This window comes from Procambarus clarkii, chromosome 60 (assembly GCF_040958095.1).
Source record: "Procambarus clarkii isolate CNS0578487 chromosome 60, FALCON_Pclarkii_2.0, whole genome shotgun sequence".
NCBI classification, from domain to species: Eukaryota; Metazoa; Arthropoda; class Malacostraca; order Decapoda; family Cambaridae; genus Procambarus; species Procambarus clarkii.
The window spans coordinates 10,349,609-10,377,295 of NC_091209.1; the positions used below are offsets into that span (position 1 = coordinate 10,349,609).

The window sequence follows — 27,687 nt, forward strand, 5'->3', positions numbered from 1 at the left end:
GGTTGATACAAGTCATCTAGCACCTCTACTAGAGGCTGATAGAAGTAGAGGTTGACAGCACCTCTACTCTTCACTGGGTCTACTCTACACTTCCTTCCTTATCTTTGACTTCAATAAGCTGTTAATTTATTGTGTAGATTAGGGACCTGACAAGTATCTTTTATGTATAAATGTGATTTATCTTGCATCTTGTTACTGATAAAAAGGAGTTTGTGCAAGCAAACCTATGAGTACGGCAATTGCAAGAGATCACAAATTCTCTTTTGCAAACAGAGAAGGAATATATTAGATGAAGAGAGTAGTTTACGACAGTTAAAAATTGAAGTAAATTACAAACACACCCCCACACCACCACCTAGGTTAAGCTCTCACACCCATTCACTAAAACAGCAAGTCCAGACATTTCTATGGAAGAGTGCAGCTGGTATAAATAGGAGTTGGCCTGCATGGGCCCTCAGCAGTTTCTTCTATACAGAACTCGTATCAAGGTCAGCACACCTCAGTTACATGTTCAGGTAGAGCTCATACTCTATGCCTTCCCTAAGTATAATGCCTCAATCTTTTACAGGTCCTAATCTGATCATGAAAATCTGGTTGCCAAATCTGTGCATGTAAGTCCCCAGCCTGTATGATCCCGTGTCCTCCACCTGTCCATCTGCACGTCCCCCGCCTGTGAAATCCCACGTCCTCCGCATGTATGTCTGCACGTCCCCCCCCCCTGTGCGATCCCATGTCCACATGTGCATATGCACATGTGGGATCCTATGCTACCTGTGCGATCCTATGTCCTCCGCATGTGCGTCTGCACATCCACGGCCTGCGTATCTCTCGACTCTTAACATTCAGATTGCTATTTGTATTAGAAACAGTTCAGTAAATTTTTAAATATGTACATAGGAGCTAAATGACACTTAACCATGCCTGCCAAACTTTATTTTCCAGCAGACACCCAGATAGCATTACTAAAACAAGCATTTCAATAGGAGGATACATATGGTTCTTATAAAGTTTGAACAAAGTATGCCAACTAATATCTGAGGCAGATAAAGAGATGACATTAAGATGTAATATGACTATTATATCCTTAGCTACAATTATATAATATATATTAAAACAATGTTAATTTACAAAATAATTTAAGGGTAGAATATCTTTGTGTTCTTCACTCAATAATATTAAATTTAGTGAGGGTTACAATGAGTAATATTATAACCCAATACAATGCTGTATTGATTTAACAAATTTATAATGACAGTTTATTTTATACAGAGGAATGGGTCATGTTATAATTTCATAAGAATATAGAAGTTGAAAACTCTTCATATGCACATTGATACAAGTGTCTTGGATTCCACAGATCCTATCTGACAACCCCTGAAGTAGATTAACTACTTAAATTGAGTGAGAGAGACAAATGGAAGCGAGGTTCAACTTGAATTTTAGATGGAGTTGACCCTTTACTACACGATAATGGTATGTACATTATGCTTAATGTACGTACCATTATCGTCCCCCCATCCCTGAATATTAATAAACACTTGCAGACACGAGAAATTAAAAGCGTTACAATGCTAGTGGAGTTGAGTATTTGGTGAGGAGCACAGAGTGGTTCAGTGTGGTCTGGATTTTTCTTGAATGAAGATTTTATCAAGTTTTGTAAAGTCCTACATATATTTTGAATATTTTTGGCCAGTTACATGGCCAAGCGAGATGTCCAGTTTCATTATTTGTAAGAACTTCACTGACAAATCTATCTAGGATACTACTTATAACTGTTACTTTCACTGTTAAAACTTTAATTTTTAAACAAGTGTTAAAGATTATCATCAAAGTACTGTACAGTACCAGCTTGTGTGATCTTCTCACAAATCTTCCATTCTCCTACACAAGTGTATCCGATACAGTCGACAACAATAACAATTATGATTACGTCTATCTGAACCTAAGTAAAGCCTTTGACAGTGTAGCTAATGAGGCTGATCAGGAAGGTTGTGGCACATGGCAATGGAGAAACTGTTCTCAATTGCATCAGATATGAATGAAGAATAGGAAGCAGAATTAGCACCATTGAGGTAAAGTCAAGAGTGAAAAGTTTCACCTAGTTGTGTGATCCAAGCATCTTCAGATCTTTGCTATTCATAAAATACATCAACAATGCAGATACAGTATTGGGATAAGCAGTAATATCAGCAAATTTGTTGGAGATGCAAAAGTTGGACAAATAGTAAACTAGAATGAGAGCTTTGAAGACTTCCAGAAAGGTTTATTCATATGGTAAACCTTTCAAGAAAAGTAGCAGAAGCAGCTCAACTTATAAGGGCAAAGTTCTAAACTTGGAAAAATGACAGTGGCACAGTCTATCAGATGAATGATGCAGATACTGTATGAGCAAATCAAATTGTAAGAGAGACTAGAGGGGGTCATGATTGGCAGATACCAGAGATTTGGGCAACAATTTATCAACAAATATCAAAGTAAATATGATGCTTGGGTTAATAACCAGAAATGCCAGAAATAAATGTATAACTATTATTCTCTAATTATATTCGACTCGGGTGAGGCTCTACTTGGACTATGCCGTCCATTTCTGATCACCTTCTTATGAGTGGACATCAATTCCCACAAGAAAAACAAACGACGATGACCAGACAGATCCTGGTACGGATATTTGGGACCTCTCGTGAGACAGCAAGCATGGGCAAGGTCTTGAAATCATCAGAACATGTCTGAACCCATAAATATAGCTATAAGCTAAAGATGTTAACATTTCAAACAAATATGAAGAAAGGTTTTGTCAACAAGGTCGTAAACATGCGGAACAGGTTACCAGCCCACATCATAAAGGCAAATGATGTAACTAGCCTTGAGAATAGGCTCCATATATACATGGGGGAAGAGGCTCACTGAAGTGACTCCTACTTATTATATTCGCATGTAATTCTCATCTTGTGTATGATGATCTAGAATTGGGACATGTTGACCAAAAGACACGACTAGACATACAGTAACCTGATGCACAGGATTATAGTGTAGATAAATAATACTTGAGCTTTGACAATCATTTACTAAATTACTGTTGACATCCTTTATTTTAACTAAATTTTATAAACATTATACATGTTTAAACCACCAAGTAGGAAATAGGGTGTCCAAACATTTAACAAGTGATGCAATACCAGACATTGCCATTTTGTGGTAAATATCTGCATGGGAATGTTGTGTTGCATCCAATCTGGTGTAACTTTAGAGACCATTGTCTCCTTTTTTCAGTTCACATCTTATTTTTTTCTAAATCATGAATATTAATAAGATAATAACAGTATACAATTTTCCTAACATTGCAAAGAATAACAAAATCCTGCCCAAGTAAGGAGTGAATCTCGGTTCTAACAGGCACTGTCCTCGTATTGTTACGCTTCCTCCTCCTCACAGCAGATATAGAGGGAAACAACACATACCGTAGCTTACCATCATCATTTCATAACAAAATAAATCAACATGAATACTGTCATGATGAAAATTATGCAAAAATTATAATCATATACTGTATCAACAAAAAAGGAGTACAGTTGCAAGACATTCAGATCATACAGAAAGTAAGAGACTAAGTTAAACATTTAGAAATAATAATGTCAGAAGACCTAATATTTAGATTGAACAATAAAATAGCATCAGCCAGGAAAATGATAGGGTAGATAATGGTGATAGTCAAAACCAAGGATACCACATAAATGAAGGAATTGTTCACAGCACTGGTACTTCACACAGACTAGAGGTGTTAAACATGCCAAACTAAAAGACAGAAGAAAAAGAGGTAATATGATTGCCACTTACAAAATACTAACAGGAATCAACCAAATTGAAAGAGGAATTCCTGAAACCAGCAACTTCACGAACAAGAGGACAGATTCAAGCCAAAGAAACAAAGGTGCCAAAAAAATACTAGAAAGTTTTCTTTTGCAAACAAGAGTGGTAGATGGTTGGAACAAAAGAACGTCAGTAGTTTCAAAGCATTACACGACAGTACTGGGAAGACGGGACACGAGTGTAGCTCTCATACTGTGAGAGCATCCTCACACTTAGCTAATTACACGAAATACTAGATGGGATACCCAACAGTGCATAAGTCAACCACAAAAGTCTGTTCCCAAATATGTACTGTATACTGTACCATGAAATTAATCATACTGAAGTGTGAGAGATGGGAGCTGGTTAAATAAATCCCAAACCCATCTTCCTGTTTAGATAGTACTTTTTGCAACTATGTGCACCATTGTACATAAACAAGATGGAGTTCACATATATGTATTTTATAAGGCCTAGGAAAGTTATCTTAACTTTTCTTTGCAACATCAGTACAAAAACTATTCTGGTTTGTCCCAATTCAAGTCCTAATTTCTACTTCTAATTGCCTTTTACATCAATATATGTATGATAATCCTCATCGTAACTATAAGTACTACCTAAACAGAGATGGGCTGTAAATCCAAGAAATGTAGCAGGTCAGAGAACAGGGTAAACATCCACACATGTACACCCAATGAATACTTAAAGCCTCTTCCATGTTTAAAGAAATGTATAAATATTGACTTCTCATTATCAAAAACTGCCTTTTGTTCCTTTTACAGATCTTTGCCAGTATAATTACCCCTATAGACATGATACTAGGAAGATTTACATTTTAATCTACTAATCTAGTGTAATTAAAGAGCTGTACACACCTGTTGTGAAGCTTGTGTTTGCTGAGCAATCTGTGCTGCCTGGGAGATCATCTTCTGCTTGTTCTTTTCTGCCATTTCCATAGCCAGTTGGTTGATCTCCCGTTCATCCAGCCGCTCCTGCTTTATCCGCGGAGCTGTAAAAGACAAAATATTGATGTATGTGGTGAGAAACCAATGCAGAAAATTAATTACTGTAGTGAAAGTTAAAAAAGGTATCAAAATATGAACTAATTAATGGCTCATATTAAATGGGACTAGACTTGTTATAAAACCCCTAATCATCACAGAATAGTACTGTACTGTATCCTATCATGCAGAGTTGAATGACCATCTTACCCCTAGAAAACAAGTACTTCCTTTACACCACAAATGTTGTCCCGTATCTAGGGAGCACATTTACCAGCTTTGATCGTAATGCCCTGTATTCTGTAAATGTGTAAGGAAATTTGGACTGAATACAGGTACTGCAAAGGGTACATATCAATAACTAAAAGCATTTTGATCATTGGAGGCCGGATCGGGGACTGGACCGCAGGTATGTTGAGCCACGAAATCATCACAAAGGTAAGATAGTTACCCACGAGAGGTAATCCCCAAGCCAGCACACATGTAATACAATAACTAAATGGTACTGTAGGGAGTACCGCAGTAGGGAGTACCGCAGTGTAATAAGTTTATGCCACTGAAAATGAGTATAGACTATAACAAATTACACACAGTATACAAACATTTGTCTGTCTAGCAAAAAACAAAACAAAATGGGGTCAACACTAAATAATGTCAATAAGGCACTGGAAACTTTTCTTTTTATTTGACCTTACGCATGTATAGTATATTTAACTGACCTATTTCTAGCTATTAGAGTAAGGGGGCAGCACATTTTTAGTTATACAAATGTGCCTACTAAGTTCTAAGACACATTGTACAGTGACGCATCGATTAACGAGTTTAATTCGTTCCTGCACCAAGCTCGTCATGTGGAAAACTCGTCTCGCAAAACAACAACAAAACTGTCGTCGGAGGTGTCCGAGAACCAGCGGGGAACGCTCGTTAATGAACGCTCGTTAATCGAGCGAAAGCTCGTCAGTCGAGACATATTTTCTGCGAGCGGCTTTATCGTTACCCGAAAAGCTTGTAATTGGAACCGCTTGTTACTCGAGGTTCCACTGTACTGTATATCAGAGGTGATTTGATTACAAAACCTAACCTAGGTCTAACGCAATGTCAAGTCCCTCCTACAAACATATCCATGTGCAGTTGTTGTCATCATGTGCCTAACCCATGCTGTACAGTCATCACTGGTCTTAGGCCAAGTGTAAACTGTCGACTTTTTTTCAGAATAGTTATCAAGGTTAATACAGTACTGTACCAGAATTTGCATATGTTGCTGCAAAATCCCGTCTAAATCACTCGCCCATCTACATACCCGCCCAAACATCCACACATTCCAGGTGCCAGCGAGAAACAAAAATGGGAAAAGTTTCTTTCACCCTGATGCCCCTGTGTTCCTCCTGTGGGAGGTACCTGAGCGTACAGAACACTGGACACGTGATCCTGTGGTCCCAGGTTCGATCCCGGGCGCCGGCGAGAAACATTGGGCAGAGTTTCTTTCACCCTGATGCCTCTGTTACCTAGCAGTAAATAGGTACCTGGAAGTTAGTCAGCTGTCACAGGTTGCTTCCTGGGGGTGGAGGCCTGGTCAAGGACCGGGCCGCGGGGACACTAAGCCCCGAAATCATCTCAAGATAACTCAAAATATACCTAAGCAGTAAATAGATATGCTGTCTAATTCCCCTGGGAGTTAGACAGTGGTTATGGACTGCTTCCTAAGGGTGTGTATGGGAAAAAATAAATTAGTTAATAACAGTTGATTGACAGTTGAGAGGCGGACCGAAAGAGCAGAGCTAAACCCCCACAAGCACAACTAGGCGAATACACACGACCTCCACTTCAAAAAAGATGCCATGGGAGGTTCAAGTATTCAGCTAAGCTTGCCTACTGGAGAAAAAGGCCCATAGATACAGTAGTTTCGCACTTTAAGGCACTAAGGGAAAACTGTTTATTCTAGAGGGGCAGCTTCGTGCCGCTTGAAGGAACAACACGAGCCAACTGTCAAGGTGCACATTTCTTGTCTCCCGGTCAAGAGACCAAAGTTGTGTATTAGGTCAAGACAATGTCACAATCATAATATTAACACATTGTGAAGTCACTCACCATGCCAAACCAGTAGACATGCTTTCTGCTGTCATTAAGAAAAAGCACACAATGCCCTCATGCTTTCTGGCTTTATAGTCTAGGAATTCTACCCCAATGCTTCTTTTCAAATATTTCTCTTCACTATGTCGTGGTATAATTGTCCAATGCATTTGCTTGGGAGTGCCCAGAGCATAGGTTCGAATCCTCCTCACAGTTCCTACTGATTTTCTCATTGATACATAACATTAATGTGATTTCTTTGTGCATAACTACAATGTTACTTTTACAATTGTTAAGTTGATGCAATGTTAACAATATATACTGTAGTTAAAAGAACTGGTTTTGTGTACATCGGATATTATACTATGAACAGCCCTAAAAAAATTCAAATGTAGAAAAAAAAACATTTCCACTTAGGAGGAGCTGGGGTTCGGAATAGAAAATAAGGTAATTATCAGGGAAAAGCACAAAGTCATTTTGACTATGCTGTCTAGCACTTAGAAGGGATTATGATAGGGACTCGGGATTGGACGGGGGGAAAGGAATGGTGACAAATCACTTTGACAGTTGGGATTGAATGCCGACCTAAACGAAGTGAGACCGCCACTCTACTGAAATCTGTCACTCGACTGTCACTGTAAGCCGTCCAGCTCGAGTGGTTGGAATAGAAGCCGACCCTTTGAGGGTTTAGAGGAAAGGGGGGGGGGGGGGGGTCCACCAATGGCTTACAACAGTCCCATACCCCCTATGTGGCATCCTGAAAAGTTGGATGAGGCTAGCCCTAAGCAACATCTGACCTCCAACCTTGGACAAATGGATAGGACATTCTTTTATAGATACATATTTATGCTTTATGCATGTACATGTTCCTGATTACCTGGTTAGGACTCCTGTCCCCAAAATGGTGGTAGTAACAGCCAAGACAGCACTGAGAAGTGCTAATGTGCTAATCCAGTGTCAAGTTTATAGGATGTTCTGCATGAACAAGCTGTGTTCTTTATGAACACTCGTCTGATCGATTAACTTTAAAGTGAACTTAATTTACAAGTCATGATAATTCACTTTGTATATGCGACTTATAATTATGAATACCTTGAGGCTGTAATCCATTATACTTTGCATGTCACTGTCCCTTGCTATTAAAATAATTTAAACTGTCATATTATATATATACATATATATATACATATGTCTCTGTAAAAAGACTTTTCTAGATTGCTTATGAATGGTAGAACCTAAACCCCTCAATTTAATGGACTGTTCGTTGTATCTACCTTGAGGCTACCTTGAGGTGCTTCCGGGGCTTAGTGTCCCCGCGGCCCGGTCGTTGACCAGGCCTCCTGGTTGCTGGACTGATCAACCAGGCTGTTAGACGCGGCTGCTCGCAGCCTGACGTATGAGTCACAGCCTGGTTGATCAGGTATCCTTTGGAGGTGCTTATCCAGTTCTCTCTTGAACACTGTGAGGGGTTTGCCAGTTATGCCCTAGTTAATAACTATGCCAGTTATCTAGTTCAAGATTCCCCCATGATTGACTCAAAGGCACACAGGTACAAGGCTGTTTCCCCGAAGATTACACAACTTGCTCTGGCAATATATTTGATCTTCATAGCTACTATAAATAACCAGACATAGCAGGGAACATACAGTGCCTAGTAATTAAGGTTGTCCTGATGATTATGTTACGTTGTTGGGTTGATTAGATACACAGTGTTTAGCGAGTTTCATATTTATTTAGTAGTCCTGGATACTATCACCTCTTTTTCGTATATTTTCTAGCTTTGGCACACTTAGCTCCTTTAGCCTTTTTGCGAACTCTTGTTTTCAGTTCCGGAAGCCATTTTGTAGCAGGCCTTTGCACCTTCTCCAGTTTATTGATGTGCTTCTTGACATATGGGCACCACACAACTACTGCATATTCCAATTTTGGTCTCGAGTCATGAACAGTTTCTTTAATATTTCACCACCCATGGAGTTAACCCTCGGACAACAGCCATGGAGAAAAATGATTATACCCACCTATGCACAAAAAAAAAAAAAAAAAAAAAAATTATAGAATTATTAATTTGTATGTAGAATAAGAAAAACACAATAATAAGTGAATATATATAGTTTCACTGAGTGGAGGCACTCCAAGTCTGCATCTGGCACTTGTTAATGCCTGGTGCTCAACTTGGCTGACACTTCCTGATTTATTCTCTGATGTTTCAATGATTGTTTAATCATTTGTTTTTCTTTATTTACATCCAGCTTTTATATCCATATTTGCATAATACATGTAAAACCCAAACAATAATTTGATGAATCTTCATATGATTACCTCATTACCCTGTGAATCAACAGTTGATGATAACCATTGTCAAAGGGTTAAAAGCGAGTCAATTTGTAAAGGGACCTGACAGCTGAGTGGACAGCGCCTCGGATTCGTAGTCCCGAGGTTCCGGGTTCGATACCCGGTGGAGGCGGAAACAAGTGGGCAGAATTTCGTTCACCCTGATGCCCCTGTTACCTAGCAGTGAATAGGTACCTGGGAGGAGTTAGACAGCTGCTACAGGCTGCTTCCTGGGATGGGAGGGTGCAACAAAAAAGGAGGCTTGGTCGAGGACTGGCCCGCAGGGACGCTAAGCCCTGAAATCATCTCATGACGAGCTTAAGGGGTCGCATACGCTCCATGCACAATATTCTTCGTGTGTTCCTCTGGTGCCAGTTTATTATCTAAAGCCACCCCCTAGATCTCGTTCTTTAATAGAGTTCTTTAATTCCTTTCCCCCATAATTTATAAGTTGTATGTGGTCTATTTTCTAAAATTCCACATTCCATAACATGACATTTATTGCATTGGTAATGTTCATTGTCTACATAAATGACCTACCAGATGGAACATAGAATTAAATGAACATGTTTGCTGATGATGCCAAGATACTAGGGAAGATTAGAAACTTACATGATTGTCATGCCTTTCAAGAAGACCTGGAGAAAATAGTTGGATGGAGCACCACTTGGCAAGTGGTATTTAATGTGAATAAATGCCATGTTATGGAATGTGGAATAGAACAGATCGCACAACCTATAAATTATGTGAGAAATTTTTAAAAAATTGTGATAAAGATCTAGGGGTGGTTTTCTAGATAGAAAGCTATCCCTCAAGGACCACATATAGAACATCGTGCAAGGAGCGTATGCTACTTTCCAATTTCAGAATTGCTTTTAAATTCATGAATGGTGAAATACTAAAGAAATTGGTCACGACTTTTGCAGGCGATGAGTCACAATAACGTGGCTAAAGTATATTGACCAGACCACACACTAGAAGGTGAAGGGACGACGACGTTTCGGTCCATCCTGGACCATTCTCAAGTCGAAACGTCGTCGTCCCTTCGCCTTCTAGTGTGGTCTGGTCAACGGTCACGACTTTTGTTAGACCAAAGCTGGAATATGCAGCGGTTGTACGAGAAGCAGCACAGAAGTATGCCCATATCTTAAGAATTACGTCAATAAACTGAAAAAGGTACAAAGACATGCAACTAAATGACTGCCAGAACTAAAGGACAAGGGCTATGAGGTGAGGTTAGAGGCATTATATGTGCCAAAACTAGAAGACAAAAGAAAAAGAGAGGTCATATGATCACTACGTACAAAATAGTAACGAGAATCGAGAAAACCGATAGGGGAGAATTCCCGAGTATACTGTAACTTCAAAAACAAGGTCATAGTTTTAAACTAACTAAACAAAGCTGCCGAAGAAATACGATAAAATTCACTTTCACAAACAGTGGTAGATGGTTGAAACAATTTAGGCGAGAAGGTGGAGGAGGCCAAAACTGTCAGTAGTCTCAAAGTGTTATATGATAATGAGTACTGTACTGGGAAGAGAGGACACCACAAGCATAACTCTCATCCTGTAACTACACTTAGGTAATTACAAGCAAACACAAATGGCCATCTGCCTACACAGGTCTACACCCTCTAATGCTGGACTGTATTGTACTGAAGATGAATATTAAATAGGTTTAATGACGGTTTACGAAATTCCAGGTGCCATTATTGTATTATAAATACTGCATATTTATCCTGGTGAAACACCATAAAACATGGGTAGTAAAGCCTCCAACACAACTGTTCGACTGTTCAATTGTAGTATAGACTATTCACTGAAGAAATATTCTGCAGAACTGTTGGTGCCTAGATGGGCTCAGACCAGCAATTTTGCCCATTAAACTTCATACCATGGTTTTGGCCCCTATAGTGCCCATATATCTTTTGATACAATTGTCAACTACTGCAGTATAGGGAAGTTTTTCAATGCAAGTGGACAAGTGTCACTTTCCACACTTGGAAGAGAACAGATGGAATGCATTAGGCAGTGATGTGGAGGAGGCTGACTCCATACACAGTTTTAAATGTAGATATGATAGAGCCCAGTAGACTCAAGAATCTGTACACCAGTTGATTGACAATTGAGAGGCGGGACCAAAGAGTCGGAGCTTAACCCCTGCAAGCACAACTAGGCGAGTACAAACTGAAGGAGGATGTGTCAACCTGGGTAGAGTTAATATTTTATATATGGTCTATTTCTTGTGCTTGTGTATTCACACACCATGAAAAGTGGAAAATAGGGGTAATGATGATACTGTACTGCTATTTATTGCTTCAGAGTTAGTTGAGAAGCGAGATGGCTTAGAAAATAAAATGTTTGTGTAGCATGTCAGAACATTCTCAACTAAAGAAAATGGTGAATCAAAGGAAATTTATTACCAGGATGTTTGAATTAGTTCAAGCATCAATGGCTTTTAAATTAAACAAAGAAAGCTGTAGCCCATCTCTGCCACCCCATGAATCACCGTCTGCTGTACTACCTCTTTCCTCATCTGAAAATCAAACCTCTTTCTTCACTCATCAAAAAATACAATCAGAATAAGCAGTTAAACTCCATCATTCAAGGTAGAGAGAGAAATAAAAAACTAGGTTTATTATATGTATTATTCCCTCAAATTTAGACCATGTTAATTTTTTGGGGTCAGGGAACTTACAACATAGCACATGTGGGGAAATCTGGTTCTGAATTATGAACTGCCAACTTATGAACACCTTTTCAGAAAGAATCCAGTTTGTAAGTTGGGGGACTTGCAAAAACTTAATCTGATTAAGACTGAACACACCAGACTATTATCATGTCACAAAAAATTTTTGAAATTTTGTTGATCGAACCACACACTAGAAAGTGAAGGGACGACGATGTTTCAGTCCATCCTGGACCATTCTCGCAATCAACTTGAGAATGTTCCAGGATGGACCAAAACGTTGTCGTCCCTTCACTTTCTAGTGTGTGGTTTGATCAACATATTTCAGCCACGTTATTGTAACTCCTCGTCTGTTGAAATTTTTCCTGTGTCTACCATATAATGTTATAACTTCTGAAAGTAAAAATGTAATAAATATTTCTTTAATTTGTTATTTTCCCCTCATTTTTGTTAACTATGTCAAAGAATTGAGTTGCTCCTCTATATGTTTAATTGTAAATACTGTACTCAAAACTGTGAACAGTCTTGAACAAGAAGAAAACATTCCACACAAAGGGAAGCTACACTATCATCAAGATTGCAAGTTTGCTAATATGCTTAATTATACTGTAAAGTGTAATAGTCTTTTGAGCCTCTGTGGATGTAGGAATCTTAACAGTTAAAGTACTGTACTGTATAGGATTTAAGTTTAGAACATTCTGAAGAACATTTTATAACATTCATTTTCTCTGAGTGTAGAACTGGTAGGGGTAACAGTACAGTACAGTGGTAATGGAACCAGTAAACTAGGATCTGATTATAGCCCTAATCAAGGCATATTCACTTAAAATGTCTACCATTAATAGATTAGGAGAGGTTTGACATGCACAGTTCAAGGATCATTTGTGTGTTTCATTAATTTGCTGTCAGACAGGTTACTAGGTATAAGGTATAGGTTTATGGTGGTTTGTAAAGAGCTCATGAGTAGTTCTTTTTAGAGGCAGAGCCTCTGTATTCATCTAATCAGAACTCAAATGAGAAAGTTTGAAGATGGCATGTAGCAAGAAGGGTGCAAATTTGTATACGTATAGGAAGAAATTGCTGGGGAATATACTGAAGGAATATTCTTGTATTCTGTAAATGCTTACGTACTAACCTGTGATTTCATTTGTAACCTGTTAATCCTCTTGTGGCACAAGTTCTAGCTGTTAAGATGTAAGAAGTTTAACGTATGTGCTTATTTAAAGCCATTTGTGATATGAAAATATCCTTCCCACTGCTTGATAGATATTTTCCCCAGTTGAATTAATTCTGTATCATATCTAGGTTCGTTGTTGATATTAATAATCTCCCTTGTTCCCTGTGAAATTTTATTTGCCCTCCTCATTGTTTTAAAATAACCAACCTAGTAGAATTGCAGTACAATACTGTGTAAAATAAAAAGTATAATACTGTATAGCATCTTCAGATCAATGAAAATTGCCACCAGCATGCCAGACAGACCTAGCTACCTTGTACATTACAGAGAGAGTAATCACACTACCTTGTGCATGATATCAGATCTTAACGATTAGTAGTTCCCAAAGAACAAGCCACCAAACTTGGTGTCAGGATGCAGGGGGATGGAGAGAGAGAAAAAGTGCCAAATTATATGAAAGCATCACCGAAGAGTACCAACAGCCTGCTACTATGACTAGTAGTATCATATAAAATAAAAAAATAAAAATTATATATATTTATATATACTGTACAAGGGTTCTTACATTCTTGTATAGCCACTAGCACAAACAGCATTTTGGGCAAGTCCTCAATCCTAATATTCCCGAAATATGACCCAGGCCAAATCGTTTAACAACCAGGTACCCATTTAACTGTTGGGTAAACAGAGGCTACAGTTAAGGATTGGCACCCAGTAAATCCTCCCCGGCCAGGATACAAACCCCAGGCCAAAGTGTTTGCGAAATGCCAGGCGAGTATCTTACCACTACACCACAGGGACTGCTAATAGCTGATAATCAATGGTTCCCCGAAAATGAACAACTAAATATAGAGGGAGCTTGGTACCAACATAAAACACCTTAGGGGTGCCAGTGTTCTCCTGGACAACAATGGGTCCAAATGAATGCAAACCAGGTTAAGTACAGTGTTATTCTAGGAGTATAACCCAATAGTACTGAAATGAAGGAAGCTATAACATAGACCATAATATAAATGGTTATACAGTACAGTACTGACAAAATTTCCCCACAAATGGGACGAATAACTTCACAGATCAGGTAATCACCAGAGAGTAGAACTCTCGAAACTGCCAACAAGGCAATGTGTCTCACTGTCTGTATACTGGCGACCAGGGTGTCAAGACACTTGGTACACACAGTAACATTGGTCACCACAATTTTCTCATTAACATCTTGTTAACATATTGACATTTCATAAACATTTGGCAAAATCATTTTCAACCACTAACGTTTTAATGCCATCTAGAATCAAGAGCAAACAGGTTGTGTTAATTAGTGAACTTACATCATTTTTATTTAGTCTTCACTACAGATCAGTAGAGTTGTGGTGGACATGTAGCCTGCAAGAAGCAATAGCCTGGTTGATCATGTAGTCACCAGAGAAGACTGGCCTCAAACCAAGCTACAAGAGTAGGAAAAACTCTTGAGATCAGTGACAGGTAAGTACTCTTCTTCATTTCTCACTGAAGTGATGTAAAATGTGAGATTTACTGCAGTAAAAATAACACAAAAATGATAATTGGCCAACGTTTAACTACACCAAGATACGACGACAAATGCAAACCCTCGGGTTTCCTACCCCACAATTACTAACAATAGAAGTAATTAAACCAATTCCTATTTCAGGGATTTCAAAAAGCACTATAAAAAAATTATTTGTTATTGTTTTTAAGGGATAAGTTTTAATTTAAAGTAAAGTAACTTTCAAACTTGTCAAGCAGCAGTATCTACAAAGAATTAATAAACTATATCTTGATGTTCAAGGTAGTTCTACTGATAGATATTTAGCCCAGCCTTATTGAGAAAGGAATACCCTATACTCTAGGTTGGGCATATTTTTTCCCGTGGAATCCTAAGCATTTTATGAAAGTGGGAATTTTGGGATAAAAAAAATGTTGGCTGGTACTCTTTCTACCAGGAACTTCGGAAAAAGAATGATTTGTTAAACACAGATTAAAGGAAAAAACTTTCTTCTATTGGGTAGTTAACTAAGTACCTAATGCCGAGTTTCGTGAAGATGAAATCGTATTGCTGTATCCAGATACTGTAGTATCTTTTGACCGAGATGTCCTATTCAATAAGGTTTCCATTTTAAGAGAACCAAGTCTGATGAAAAAGTTAATAATAATTCTGAATTATGAATTAAAAGCAAGAGTATATGTGTATGCAATTGCCTAGCCAGCATCATCTATGAAAGTGCCATTTTAACATTACTGAATCCATTCATGGAGAATTATATATATATATTATTCAGATAAACTTTTGTAATACCATCTAAGATCAACATGGCCAAAATGTGCATATAAAATCAAGCACAGATCATTATACAGAAGCACAAAAAAATATAAATGGAATGGAAATAATTATGTATATAATAGATACAGTATACTGTATTATCAGCCTGACTGTGATAACTATGTGAGCTTGCAAGCTATATAGAAAAAAAAACCTTTAAAATGGGTAATTGCCAGTAAAGACTGGGCCCAGGCCAAGCTGAGAAAAAGAGTACTCTTAAAATCATCCACAGGTAATCCAGACACACACATAAATATAGTATAGTATTTGTAGGTACAATGGTAATCAGGTGAGAATAAAAACCTTTATGAATTGCTTCAACACAAAATCCTAATATCCAACATTTCAAAGTACATTATGAAAATTTTTCCATTAAACTTTTTTAACCATTAAAAATATTTCTCTAAAATTGTACCTCTCAACTTCCAAGTGGTCTTCAGGATCATTGTAAAAAAAAATTATATACGCTGGCAGTGATTTACAGTACAAGGTTTATTTTGTCTAACTTTATTCTCGTATTTTTAGTCTTATAACAATATACTGTATTATACAGCATATGTCAAGCTTCTTAGTCATAAAGTAATGTATACGATAAAATTATGGTTCATGTTTTTATAGAAATGAAAACTGAAAAGGTACTTTTGGTTCTATTTTTCACCTAAAGCAAGCTCAACACAAAGTGTTTATAGATACAGTACTTGTATTTTATGAAGATATTCCATGCCTTGGGATCACTTTTAAACTGGCAATAAGTACACAAGGTCAATTTTTGTTTGCGAGTTTTTTTTTCAATCAAACAACGAAAATCAATTTTTTTCACGTAGACATGGATACTGAACAAGTATTGTACTGTATATCATTACAGTACTTTTACAAAAAAAAAAAAAAGTGGAGAAAACAGGGCATAAATTTTGGCTGCATTTTTTCACTGAATGAATTGCTTCGTGCTCTTTAGTCCCACCTCTCTACTATCAGTCAACTGGTGTACAGGTTCCTGATTCGATTGGGCTCTATCATATCGACATTTGAAATGTTGTATAGAGTCAGCATCCACAATACTATCACTAGTGATTTCCATTTGTAAACTACTCTGACACTAAAAAAATTATTATTTTAAATGTGTGTGGGGCTCATTTGGGTACTCAGTTTCACTTGTGTAAATGGTGCCATGTGATGGACACACTCAAATGTGTTGTGATGTGACACCTCCAAGTGGTACCATGAAATACTGTACATATTAGAAATGCCTACCTTGAGAGGTTACCTTGGGATGGTTTCAGCGCATAGCGTCCCCACGGCCCAGTCCTCAACCAGGCCTCCCTATATCAAACCCTCTCAACAATTTCTAAGTAGGTTATGTTATGTTTTGTACGTGGTAATAGGCCGAGTAAAGTAGACTAATACGTACCAGTATAAGCTTCGAAATGGTTTACTTTATATTTTGAGCCGTATGTACTGTGCACTTTTTTCTTGTTCAAGACACACTCACCATAAAGTCATTATTATAATACAGTAGAGTATTTGCATATATATTACAAATTGTAATAAAAGTGTAATAATCCTGTTCCTATCTTCAATTTTCCAGCTAATAGCCACCAAATTGAAGTCTGCCCTGCTTAATCATGAACTCTCACCATGATGATGCTTATTTGAATTAATATAAGCCTACACACATTCTGGCCACTTATAAATATTAATTCTCAAGTAAAAGTACAGTATACAATATCATGACTGGCATAAATTAAAACTGGCATTGTTGTGTGTTCATTTAATGTTAAGCCTCGCAGTAAGCACAGGCAAGATAAATAATAATTTAGACTTGGGAAAATATTAAGAGGGACTGGTTCCAAATTCGTATACGGAAATAACATCACTTGAGACCAGGACGCATGGCAGGATGTGCAGAATAGCTTGTCGAGAAGCAGAGGTGCAATGGGAATGCCGAGAGAATTTTATAACATCAAGGCCCAACACCTTTCAACACTCTCCCCTCTACACACAAGAGGCATAACTAACCGACCCCTCGCAATGTTCAAGAGAGAGAACTTGATAAACACTTCCAAAGGATACCTGATCACCCAGGCTGTGATTCATACATCGGGCTGTAACCAGCTGCATCCAACAGCCTGGTTGACCAGACCACTAACAAGGAGGCCTGGTCAAAGACTGGGATACATCAGGCTGTAACCAGCTGCATCCAACAGCCTGGCTGACCAGACCACTAACAAGGAGACCTGGTCAAAGACTGGGCCACAAGGATGTTGATCCCTGGAAACAACAACAGGTAGGAAAAAGGTAGACAACAGGTAGGTGATGAGTGGTGGATGCATACAATTTTCACATTCCTCACTAGGTATATTTTTGTCTCACTTGTGAACAAGAAGCTTGTTCGTACCCTCTCCAACTTTCACTAATTTCCACTAGAAAAAGTGTGTGGTACTAGAGGTAGTAATACTAAAGGAAGTAAAAGGAACATGAAGGCTCTCAATGATCAGGATATGTTAAGATTGATTAGAGAAACTTGAGCATGACACTAGAGTTGCAAGCATGGACAGGAGTATGACACAGACTAACACTGTTCACAACATTTGCATGCAAATGGAAAAAACAATTTGAAGTTCACTGCTGAAAGTGACAATCTTAGTACAGTATTGAAGTTTCAAGTAGGCAACTCTATGTTTACAGACTTAGGTGCAACAGTGTTTAAACTGTTTAGGCAGAATTGTGATCTAGTAACTGGGATTGGAAAGAAAGCAACCTTCGATTGCTGGCGAGAAGTTTGCCGACACGTTTACAATTATGGTCTTCGTGCTTTACCTTATAGTTTTAATCAAAGGCATGAAATTGTTCAAAACAAAATTTCAGTTGCTGATATCAAGTGGTGATCCATTTAAAGAGGAAATTACAACATTTTATGTACACAAAATTGTTGCATCACTTCCAGGTATATAATGCTGATGTAACTGTTTTCAACAGATGTTTGCTCAGCAATAAACACAGCCACAGTTTGTGCCAAGGCTGAATACACTCACAGAATTAAATCTGAAATTATACACAAGGCTGCAAAGCATGGAGCACTAAAAATTGTTATGCAGAACAAAAAGCATATCGGAATGAGGGCAGCACTGTCTAATTATGTACAGAAAACAAATAAGATACTAATGTGTTCCACTCTTTCACAAGAACAAGCAAGATCATGTGATGAAACGGCAGCCACTGAGCTAATCAAAAATCTCTCAAAACCCAGGAGACAAAGGGAAAGTGGCAGCACAGAACTTAAAAACCTCTCCTAGTATTGGGTCCTTGCATAAGGAAGACAGAACATTCTGATAAACACAGTATAGTACAGTACTGTGAAATATTCAGGACAATGATTTTTTCCATGATCCCTTAAACACACTGAAGGTTGATAACACTAATGGACTCCATGAGCTTGAAACCAACATGGAACCACTGATGTCACCCTAACATCAACAGACTCTACAGTAGCTATAGACAGCATGCACGTGTACACACACTGCCCCAGGCAGTGGCAGTGACCCCTGGAATTCCACATTCATTAAAAACAGCACAAAAAAATCACTAATGAGCCCTAAAGATCATATTGAAAAAAAGTGTCATCCCAGACACTTAATTAGTTAAATGTTTTAAATTTCAAAATTTTGAAGAACAAACTATTTTGAAGGACAAATTGTTCCTTATGTAAACCAGAGGGATGCAGTTAGAGCAGTCAGTGCCCACCCCTAACAAAGCAATCAACTGGCCCTCAAAAGAAGGGCTTGTTGTGAACAATACCTGTCCTCTATAATGGGTAACATTCATCAACACACATACTCAGCCAAGACCCAGCAGGAGGGAAACACACACACACACACACTCACCCAGGACCCAGCAGGAGGGGAATAAAGAAAATCACACCGAACCTGTCCCCGAGGCCCACATCAAAAGGATATCATCAGCGGCATATGCTAGATTTGCCAACACAAGAACTGCCTTTAGAAACCTGTGTAAGGAATCATTCAGGACCTTGTATACCACTTGTGTCAGTAGCTCCAGTCAGTAGCTGGAGGCTGCAGCTCCAGCCTGGAGTACATAACTAGTTAAACCCAAGACAAAGTTAGCATATTTTTTCTTGAAGTTGTGGATGGACTTTTTTTTTTTTTTTTTTTTTTTTTTTTGAGATATATACAAGAGTTGTTACATTCTTGTACAGCCACTAGTACGCATAGCGTTTCGGGCAGGTCCCTGGAATACGATCCCCTGCCGCGAAGAATCGTTTTTTCATCCAAGTACGCATTTTACTGTTGCGTTAAACAGAGGCTACAGTTAAGGAATTGCGCCCAGTAAATCCTCCCCGGCCAGGATACGAACCCATGACATAGCGCTCGCGGAACGCCAGGCGAGTGTCTTACCACTACACCACGGAGACTGTAACTTGGCTTTAGCAACCTCTTCCTTCAATGAGAATGGAAATTTCCTTACATCTCTTGACAACTGCAAGTCCAGTTTAAACTGATGTCCCCCTTGTCCAATCTCTTCTTAAATTTAAGTAGGCTTTATTTGTTCAATTTCTCTGTTCCCCACAGAATCTTTTATGTAGCAATCATATCCCCCTGCATTTCTTCTCTCCTCTAAGGTTGTGAGTAAGTTCTCTCAATTTGTCCACATAGCAAAGTCCTCTTAATTCTGGTACTACTGTACCAGAATGTGCAACTACTACTACTGTGTGCAACTACTGTAGTTGCACACCTTTAAGGTATTAATTTTGTGCTTCATACGGTCTGGGTTCCATGCTGATGTTGCATGCTCACGTAATGGTTTCACACAGGCAGTGTGTGTAAGGGCTTGAAAGTCTCACTGTTTAGATTCTTATATGATGTTTTTATGTTTGCTGCTGCTATCCTATTCACATGAGCTTCTGGTGTTAGTGTTGGCATTATGTCTACTCCCAGGTCTCTCTCTCGTTTCTTGTAATTGCCTTCCCTTATATTGTAGCTAAATACAATTTTATCTGTATTTTCATTCATTTTGCACTTAAATGGGCTGAATTCCAGCAGCCATTTACAATTCCTGAAGTTAGTCAATGTCTTTATGCAGTACTCCACATTCTTCTTCAATTTCAGACTTTTCTCTCTAACTTTGCACCATTTGCAAGTACATTAACATGTACTACCTCACTCCCTCTGGGAGGTTAATTACATAAATTATGAAGTGCGATGGTCTTAAGACTCAACCCTGTGATGGCTGTCTTATTTTGGTTGTCCAGTCATAGAATTAAATCATATTTGTTAAGCATGATCCCCCCCCCCCTGCCCTCTCCAAAGCCATGATGTGACAAAATTTACTCCCCCAAATGTTTTCCAATCATTTTTTGTGATAACTTTTTTCAAGAATCTTACATACAATGCATATTAATGACACTGGTCTATGGTTTAGTCCTTTATGTCAGTCCATTTTCTTAAATACTGTACAGCATTGGAATTATGTTTGCCTTTTTTCCCAGATTTCATGTAGTTCTTCTGTGTCAAGTGTAATGTTGAACACTATAATTAGGGATAATTCAATAGCCCTGCAGCTTCCTTTAGAAGCCATGCTGATATCTGGTCGTTCCTCCTTGAATCTTTTTACCTCTTCTACATTTAACGTCAAGTCTTGTTTACCAGTGTTGTTGTTCCTGGCTGTCTAGTCATTCTGTTGCCACTTTCCCTTGGACACCAATCTGGTTCCTATTTGTCGACTTCAGGGAACATCTTGCTGTGTTCTTCACATACCTTTTGTCATTCTTGAGTGTTCCTCAGGGCATTACATTCCATGTCAAATCAAAACAGATCTCAACCCAGCCATCTCAGATTTACATAAAATTTGGTAAGATGTTAGAGTACATGAAGTAACATACAGAGAAAAATTTTTAACCCTTAATGATACATGATGTTCATCATGCAAGGTTGCTAATGAGGTAACAAATACGTACATCACTTTCCTTTAAAAAATAATAATGCTAATTGTTATAGAACTTTCATGTTGTTCTTATTTTGATGCAAAGGAAATATTGTTCTCATTAAGATCACTTTTACATTAAGTATTGAATTCTGAAATTTCAAGATAACATGATTTTTAATATTTAAAGAAATGCATGTTTAATTTTTCATAAGTAAAAATATAATGTTATACAGTTAAATGCATTCTCTCTGGTATAAGTTTAATTTTGGGGGATTGCTTTTTGAAAAAGTTAAAAAAAATTACACAGTACACTGTACTGTATAGCTGTGTTGTAGCTAAAAATTCTTGCACCAAACATTTTCAGGCAAGTTTAGATGTCTGATAGTGTCTGAACTTGTAAGGGTTGCCAATTTTGCTCCTTTTCAATTATAATGTAATTAAATTTCAATTAACTTTTTTTTTTGGTACATCTAACTCCAGTTGTTTCAGTTTGTATCTAGCTCCTGATTTATAATCTCAAGTTACAGCCACAGTCCTATGCCAGGTAAGTCCACTATGGGCTCACCATAGCCCGTGCTACTTGGAACTTTTTGTTTCTATAGTAGCTGAATCTAAAACAACATTTATCATCAAATTATCTGCCCAATTATCGAAGCTGAACAAAAACTGATGTGTGAATGACAGATGTGTTAAGAGTTGGACTAAGCTTCAACTTTTTATTTGTTTGTTTTTGTTTTGTATTTTAACTCCTATTGTTGACAAATTTAGCTCTTTTTGAAGATGTTCATTTGGCATCAGTGCTTCTCAGTCTTGCTAGAGCTTCTGTGGTGTAGACAGGTGATACAAGGGACTGGTACAGTATACCTGGACAGATGCATCTGTAAGTAGTGATAATTTGATAAGTAGTACAGTGTGTGACATTGGATATGACGTACATACAGTGTTTACCTAGAGAGGGTCTCGGGAGTTGCAGCCCATTTGATATTAAAGGGCATAGCAGCAGTGGTAGAAAACAATTAACGAAGGTGCTACCACAGATGATAGAAAAACTGCCACATGTGAATAGTGAACAAATGGTGTGACAACTGTTAGAAAAACAAATTAAAATGGGATTGTGTTAGTGTGGAAGGGCAAAGCATGTCAGTTGATGAAGAAAGAATATGAATTTTGGATGTGTCAACAACAAATAATGGAGAATGAGAAGTTGCTACAGAGACGACATGAAGCTAGGCCAGTGCAGTACCTAAAACTTTAATGTTTCATGCTTTCATACCAGGAACAAGAACCAATCAATAGACATTTTTTTAAATGCCTAGGGAAGTACAGCAAACAAATATACCATATAACACACTGACTTCATTAGAAACAAAAGGTTTTGTGACTTCCATCTATAATAATGCCTGGCGGGTGTGTCATGAATCTGAATGGTCCGTCACAGAAAAAGGTGTTCATTTTCCTTCATCTTATTTATGGCCCATCCCCATCATATGTGTATCCTCCACAGCCAGACATATTGAACATTCCAGTTGAACAAGTTCTCACTAAGCAGGCGATGAGTCACAATAACGTGGCTGAAGTATGTTGACCCAGACCACACACTAGAAAGAGAAAGGACGACGACGTTTCGGTCCGTCCTGGACCATTCTTAAGTCGATTGTCAAGTCATTCACAATCGACGGTCCAGGACGGATCGAAACGTCGTCACCCCTTCTCTTTCTAGTGAGTAGTCTGGTCAACGCGTTCTCACTAAGGATGGTCAATGAACTGGGTGAGCTTACACATTAACTGCTGCACACTGTTAACTGTTGTGTGGTGCCCATATCTTAAGAAGCTAAGAAGCACATCAACAAACTGGAAAAGGTGCAAAGACATGCTACTAAGTGGCTCCCAGAACTGAAGGGCAAGAGCTACGAGGAGAGGTTAGAGGCATTAAATATGCCAAAACTAGAAGACAGAAGAAAAAGAGGCGATACAATCACTACATACAAAATAGCGACAGGAATTGATAAAATCGATAGGGAAGATTTCCAGAGACCTGGAACTTTAAGAACAACAGGTCATAGATTTAAACTAGCTAAACACAGATGCCGAAGAAATATAAGAAAATTCACTTTCGCAAACAGAGTGGTAGACGGTTGGAACAAGTTAGGTGAGAAGGTGGTGGAGGCCAAGACCGTCAGTAGTTTCAAAGCGTTATATGACAGAGTGCTGGGAAGACGGGACACCACAAGCGTAGCTCTCATCCTGTAACTACACTTAGGTAATTACACACTCAAATCTCAACAATTCTGGACAGAAGGCACTAACTTGTTATGATTACAGTTTTCCCTCAAAGTTATATACTCGTATATTATACTGTTCTCCAATACGGTAATTTCCATAAACAAGTGCTAAAGTATTTTACTGAATGTGAAGAATGTTACTTTCATGACTTTTTAACTCCTGTTCCCAACGTCATCCCAAAATGAAACCCTGTACCAAAGAGAAAATGCATCGAACTACAGTATATATATAAAAAAAATAATCTCCCAAAAAATGTATAGTTTTTTTTTTATAGATTCAAGGTCAAAGGTCACATCATGGCATCTTGAAATTAATAAAATAAATATTTATTGTAAAACTATTTTTAATTAAAACAATGCTTCCTTAGCTTCAAAACAAGCACAGTATTAAACTTCTACCCTAATTAGAAGCAAAGGTACACCTTTTTTTTTTTTGAGCTTGTTAGCAAAAATTTTCAATTTCTTTCCACATTGCAACCCTGCTGTATGACTCGTGCATCACTGAGCACTAAACTTTTCATATTCAAGTTACTTCATGTTCTCTACCATCAACCAAATTTCACGAAAATCTGGGATAGTCAGGTTGGAAAAACCTTTATTTTTTGTGATGATTTAGCATGAAATAACCACATCCCTATCACTGCAGGCTGATCACATTCGTACTGTTCGTTTCCCCATTTGTTCATGGTTATGCAACAGCTTAGGTTGGCTCTTGTTTTTGCTGCAATGTCAGTTTTAAACATCTGTTCTGCTAATTCTAGTGCACTCATTTTTGGCCCTATTAAGAGCCCCTCTATTTGCCTCTGTATCTATGTTCCTATAATTTTTCTGTGTACCATTTTCCTTCCCACACTGTCTGTTGAACTATACCTTTCATTGGTTCCAAGGATCACTGTATCTGTGGTTGGCAGTCTGATCAACCAGGCTGCTAGATAAGGCTAACAGCCTGGTTGATCAGGTACTGTATAAAGCCCCTGAAGGTGTTTACCAAGTCCTTTTGAACAGTGTGACAGTTTGGCCAGTTATTCCCCTCTGTGTAGAGGAAACGAGTTGAAAAGTCTGGGGCCTTTCACGATGATAAATTCTCTCTGACTGTACTTATTGCACCTCAACTATTTTGCAGTTATTTATTATTTTATTTATTAGTTAGAGGCAGGGCACTTCTAGCTCTGCCTCCAGGTTTTGTGTTGTCATTTCTGCATGAAGAATTGGAACCAGTCTCTTAACATTTTGTCACTTGTTGGGTATGTATTTCTCTTGACTATGCTCAAAGGAATACAGATTTAACAATTTTATGTAATCCCAATACAGTACTTCAGATGTTCTGTTGAGTGCAGTCTATCAGTAAAAGATCTTTGCACATTCTCCAGGTCAGCTTTCAATGGAGCCATTATCATACAACAATATTCCATCATAAAGAGCATTAGAGTCCTGAAAAGTATTATCAGTATGGAATCTCATTTGAAAGAGTCTTGTTATCCAACCAGTCTTTGATATACAGGTATATTGTTTTCTTTAAAATTCCCCAAATCATTTATATTGCTTTTTTTTGTTCTAGTGTGCTTTGACTGCATTTTATACGTGGTCTCTGTTCCTATATTTTCATTTTCCGTGGCACAGGAGCTCAAACTTACCTTCATTAAACTACATGGTGGTGGTGCTCCTCCTTTCATCAACTTCTCTCCTGAGAGGTACAAATTGTTCCATTTCTTGTGTTATGAGTTATTATAATCATAACCATCATAACCGTTTTAGTTAGTTTAGTTCATTTATTATGCACCCCATACCCATCTTGTGGGTGGTAGTGGAAAGGGTTACAGAGGCACATAATGGGCTCAGGGACTGAACCCCACAATTCATTTAGCTAAGCAAGTTACAATCTTGATGAGCTAGTTACAAAATTCAATATAAGTCGTCACATCAACAATGGGTTCGAGATCGACCTCAAGTACAGGTTCTAAATTAAGCAACTGACATATGTGGAGAGCTAGTGTCAAAATTTATATGTTTGTCCTGCACACCGCCCCCCATCCAGTGGGCAGCGGTGGATAGGTTACAATCACTCAGTTACTACCTATAGTTAGCAAACTGGGGATATTTGGCTAAAATTTCTGGTAGCAAATCATTTTGAATGAAATATTTACACATCGCTGGAACATGGGTTATAGAATTGTCTCTAAATTCATGTATCTTTTCGCACTCCATCACATAGTGACGGAGGGTGTGCGAATAATTTTGTTGACATAGTTTACATTTGGTCAGGTCTACATCAGCAGATAATAACAATTCCCAGAGATACTTGTAACCGAGTCTAAGCCGAGCAGTAGTAACATCTAGAAGTCTGCTGATTTTATTGGATGATCCATAGATGTGTGGCTCCTCTTGCATGATAGTATGATGATAGATGGAATTACTGGTATATGCATACATTTGCAAACTTTCTTTTCATTTCAGTCTCCCATTGAACATCTTTCATATAAGCCATAACTTCAGTAGTCTCATCTTTTGTACTCTCGTGCTCTTTATCCTGTTTCCAACTCAGTCAGCTCTACAATACAATTAAACATCAATAACTCGGTGGTCACCAATTCCTCATGATGCACATGCTGGGGAAAGGTACGGCGAGACCAACCACCAGATCTTTCTCTCTACTCGACTCTTTAAGGTTTTCATCTCCCAGATGGTACCTTGTGTTTATCCTCCTGCTCCCTTCACTTAGTTTCATCATTTTACGCCAGTTAAATTTTAGTAGCCAGTTTCAAGACCATTCCTTCAGTGTGTCCAGGTCGTCCTGTTGTCTCTATCTTCATCTAACTTGATTCTTCTTAATTTTTGCATCAGCAAACATTCAGAAGAATGAGTCTATACTCTCTGGAGGACAGTTCACATCGGAAACAGGATGGGTCCAAGTACAGTACAGAGCCCTGTATTCACCTAGTTTTACTCGCCTAGTTGTGCTTGCGGGGGTTGAGCTCTGCTTTTTGGCCCACCTCTCAACTGTCAATAAATCAACTGTTACTATTTTTTTCCACACACACACACACACACACACACACACACACACATTCCCCCCCCCCCCCAGGAAGCAGTCCTGTAACAACTGTAACTCCTAGGTACCTATTTACTGCTAGGTAACAGGAGCATCAGGGTGAAAAACTCTGCCCGTGTCTCTGCTGGCGCCGGGAATCGAACCCGGGCCACAGGATTATGAGTTCTGTGCGCTGTCCACTCAGCTACCAGATCCCTGTGAGACTCCACTTGTGACATCTCGCCACCCTGAGGTATCCCTCCTCACAGTTACTCTGTTCCCTGTTTTTTTTCCTTTTTAGTTCCCTTATCCACTGGAGCATCTTACCTGTTATTCTCACCCATTTATCAAACCTTAGCAACAGTTTCTCTTAATAAGAAAATGCACACACACAAACATACTGTACAGACAGTGCATACATTCTCTTGTGCACACAAGCCAGTGCACACATTCACTTTTGTATTTACTATTTGTATCTGCAGAATCGTGCTATTAGCTCTTGGACCCCGCCTTTCTAACCAATTTATTTTTCCTATGTCTACTATGTATACAGTATTTCTCTCTAACATACGTGTGTACAAGCCAGTGCATCCCTCGTATGCACATGCCCATACTGTATTTGCATTCATATGTATGCTCATACTTGTACATGCATGCATGCGTGCACATACCTGTGCACGCATGCATGCAGTCATCCGTGTGTGCACATACATGTGCATGCATTCATCCGTGTGTGCACATACATGTGCATGCATTCATCCGTGTGTGCACATACATGTGCATGCATTCATCCGTGTGTGCACATACATGTGCATGCATTCATCCGTGTGTGCACATACATGTGCATGCATTCATCCGTGTGTGCACATACATGTGCATGCATTCATCCGTGTGTGCACATACATGTGCATGCATTCATCCGTGTGTGCACATACATGTGCATGCATTCATCCGTGTGCACATACATGTGCATGCATTCATCCGTGTG

General features: G+C 38.5%; 1 protein-coding gene across 4 annotated transcripts in view; it reads right to left on the reverse strand.

Annotated features, from left to right (window-relative positions):
• Window positions 1–27,687, reverse strand: part of LOC123766899 (uncharacterized) — a 68,710-nt gene that overhangs the window by 33,481 nt on the left and 7,542 nt on the right. For 3 of the 4 annotated variants that reach the window (XM_045756363.2, XM_069307472.1, XM_069307473.1), the window contains one exon: window positions 4,722–4,855. In XM_045756363.2, coding sequence (XP_045612319.1) covers window positions 4,722–4,855 — 134 coding nt within the window. Of the gene's footprint in view, window positions 1–4,721; window positions 4,856–14,439; window positions 14,557–27,687 lie in introns of all 4 variants that reach the window. The other variant, XM_045756364.2, reaches the window with a different exon arrangement.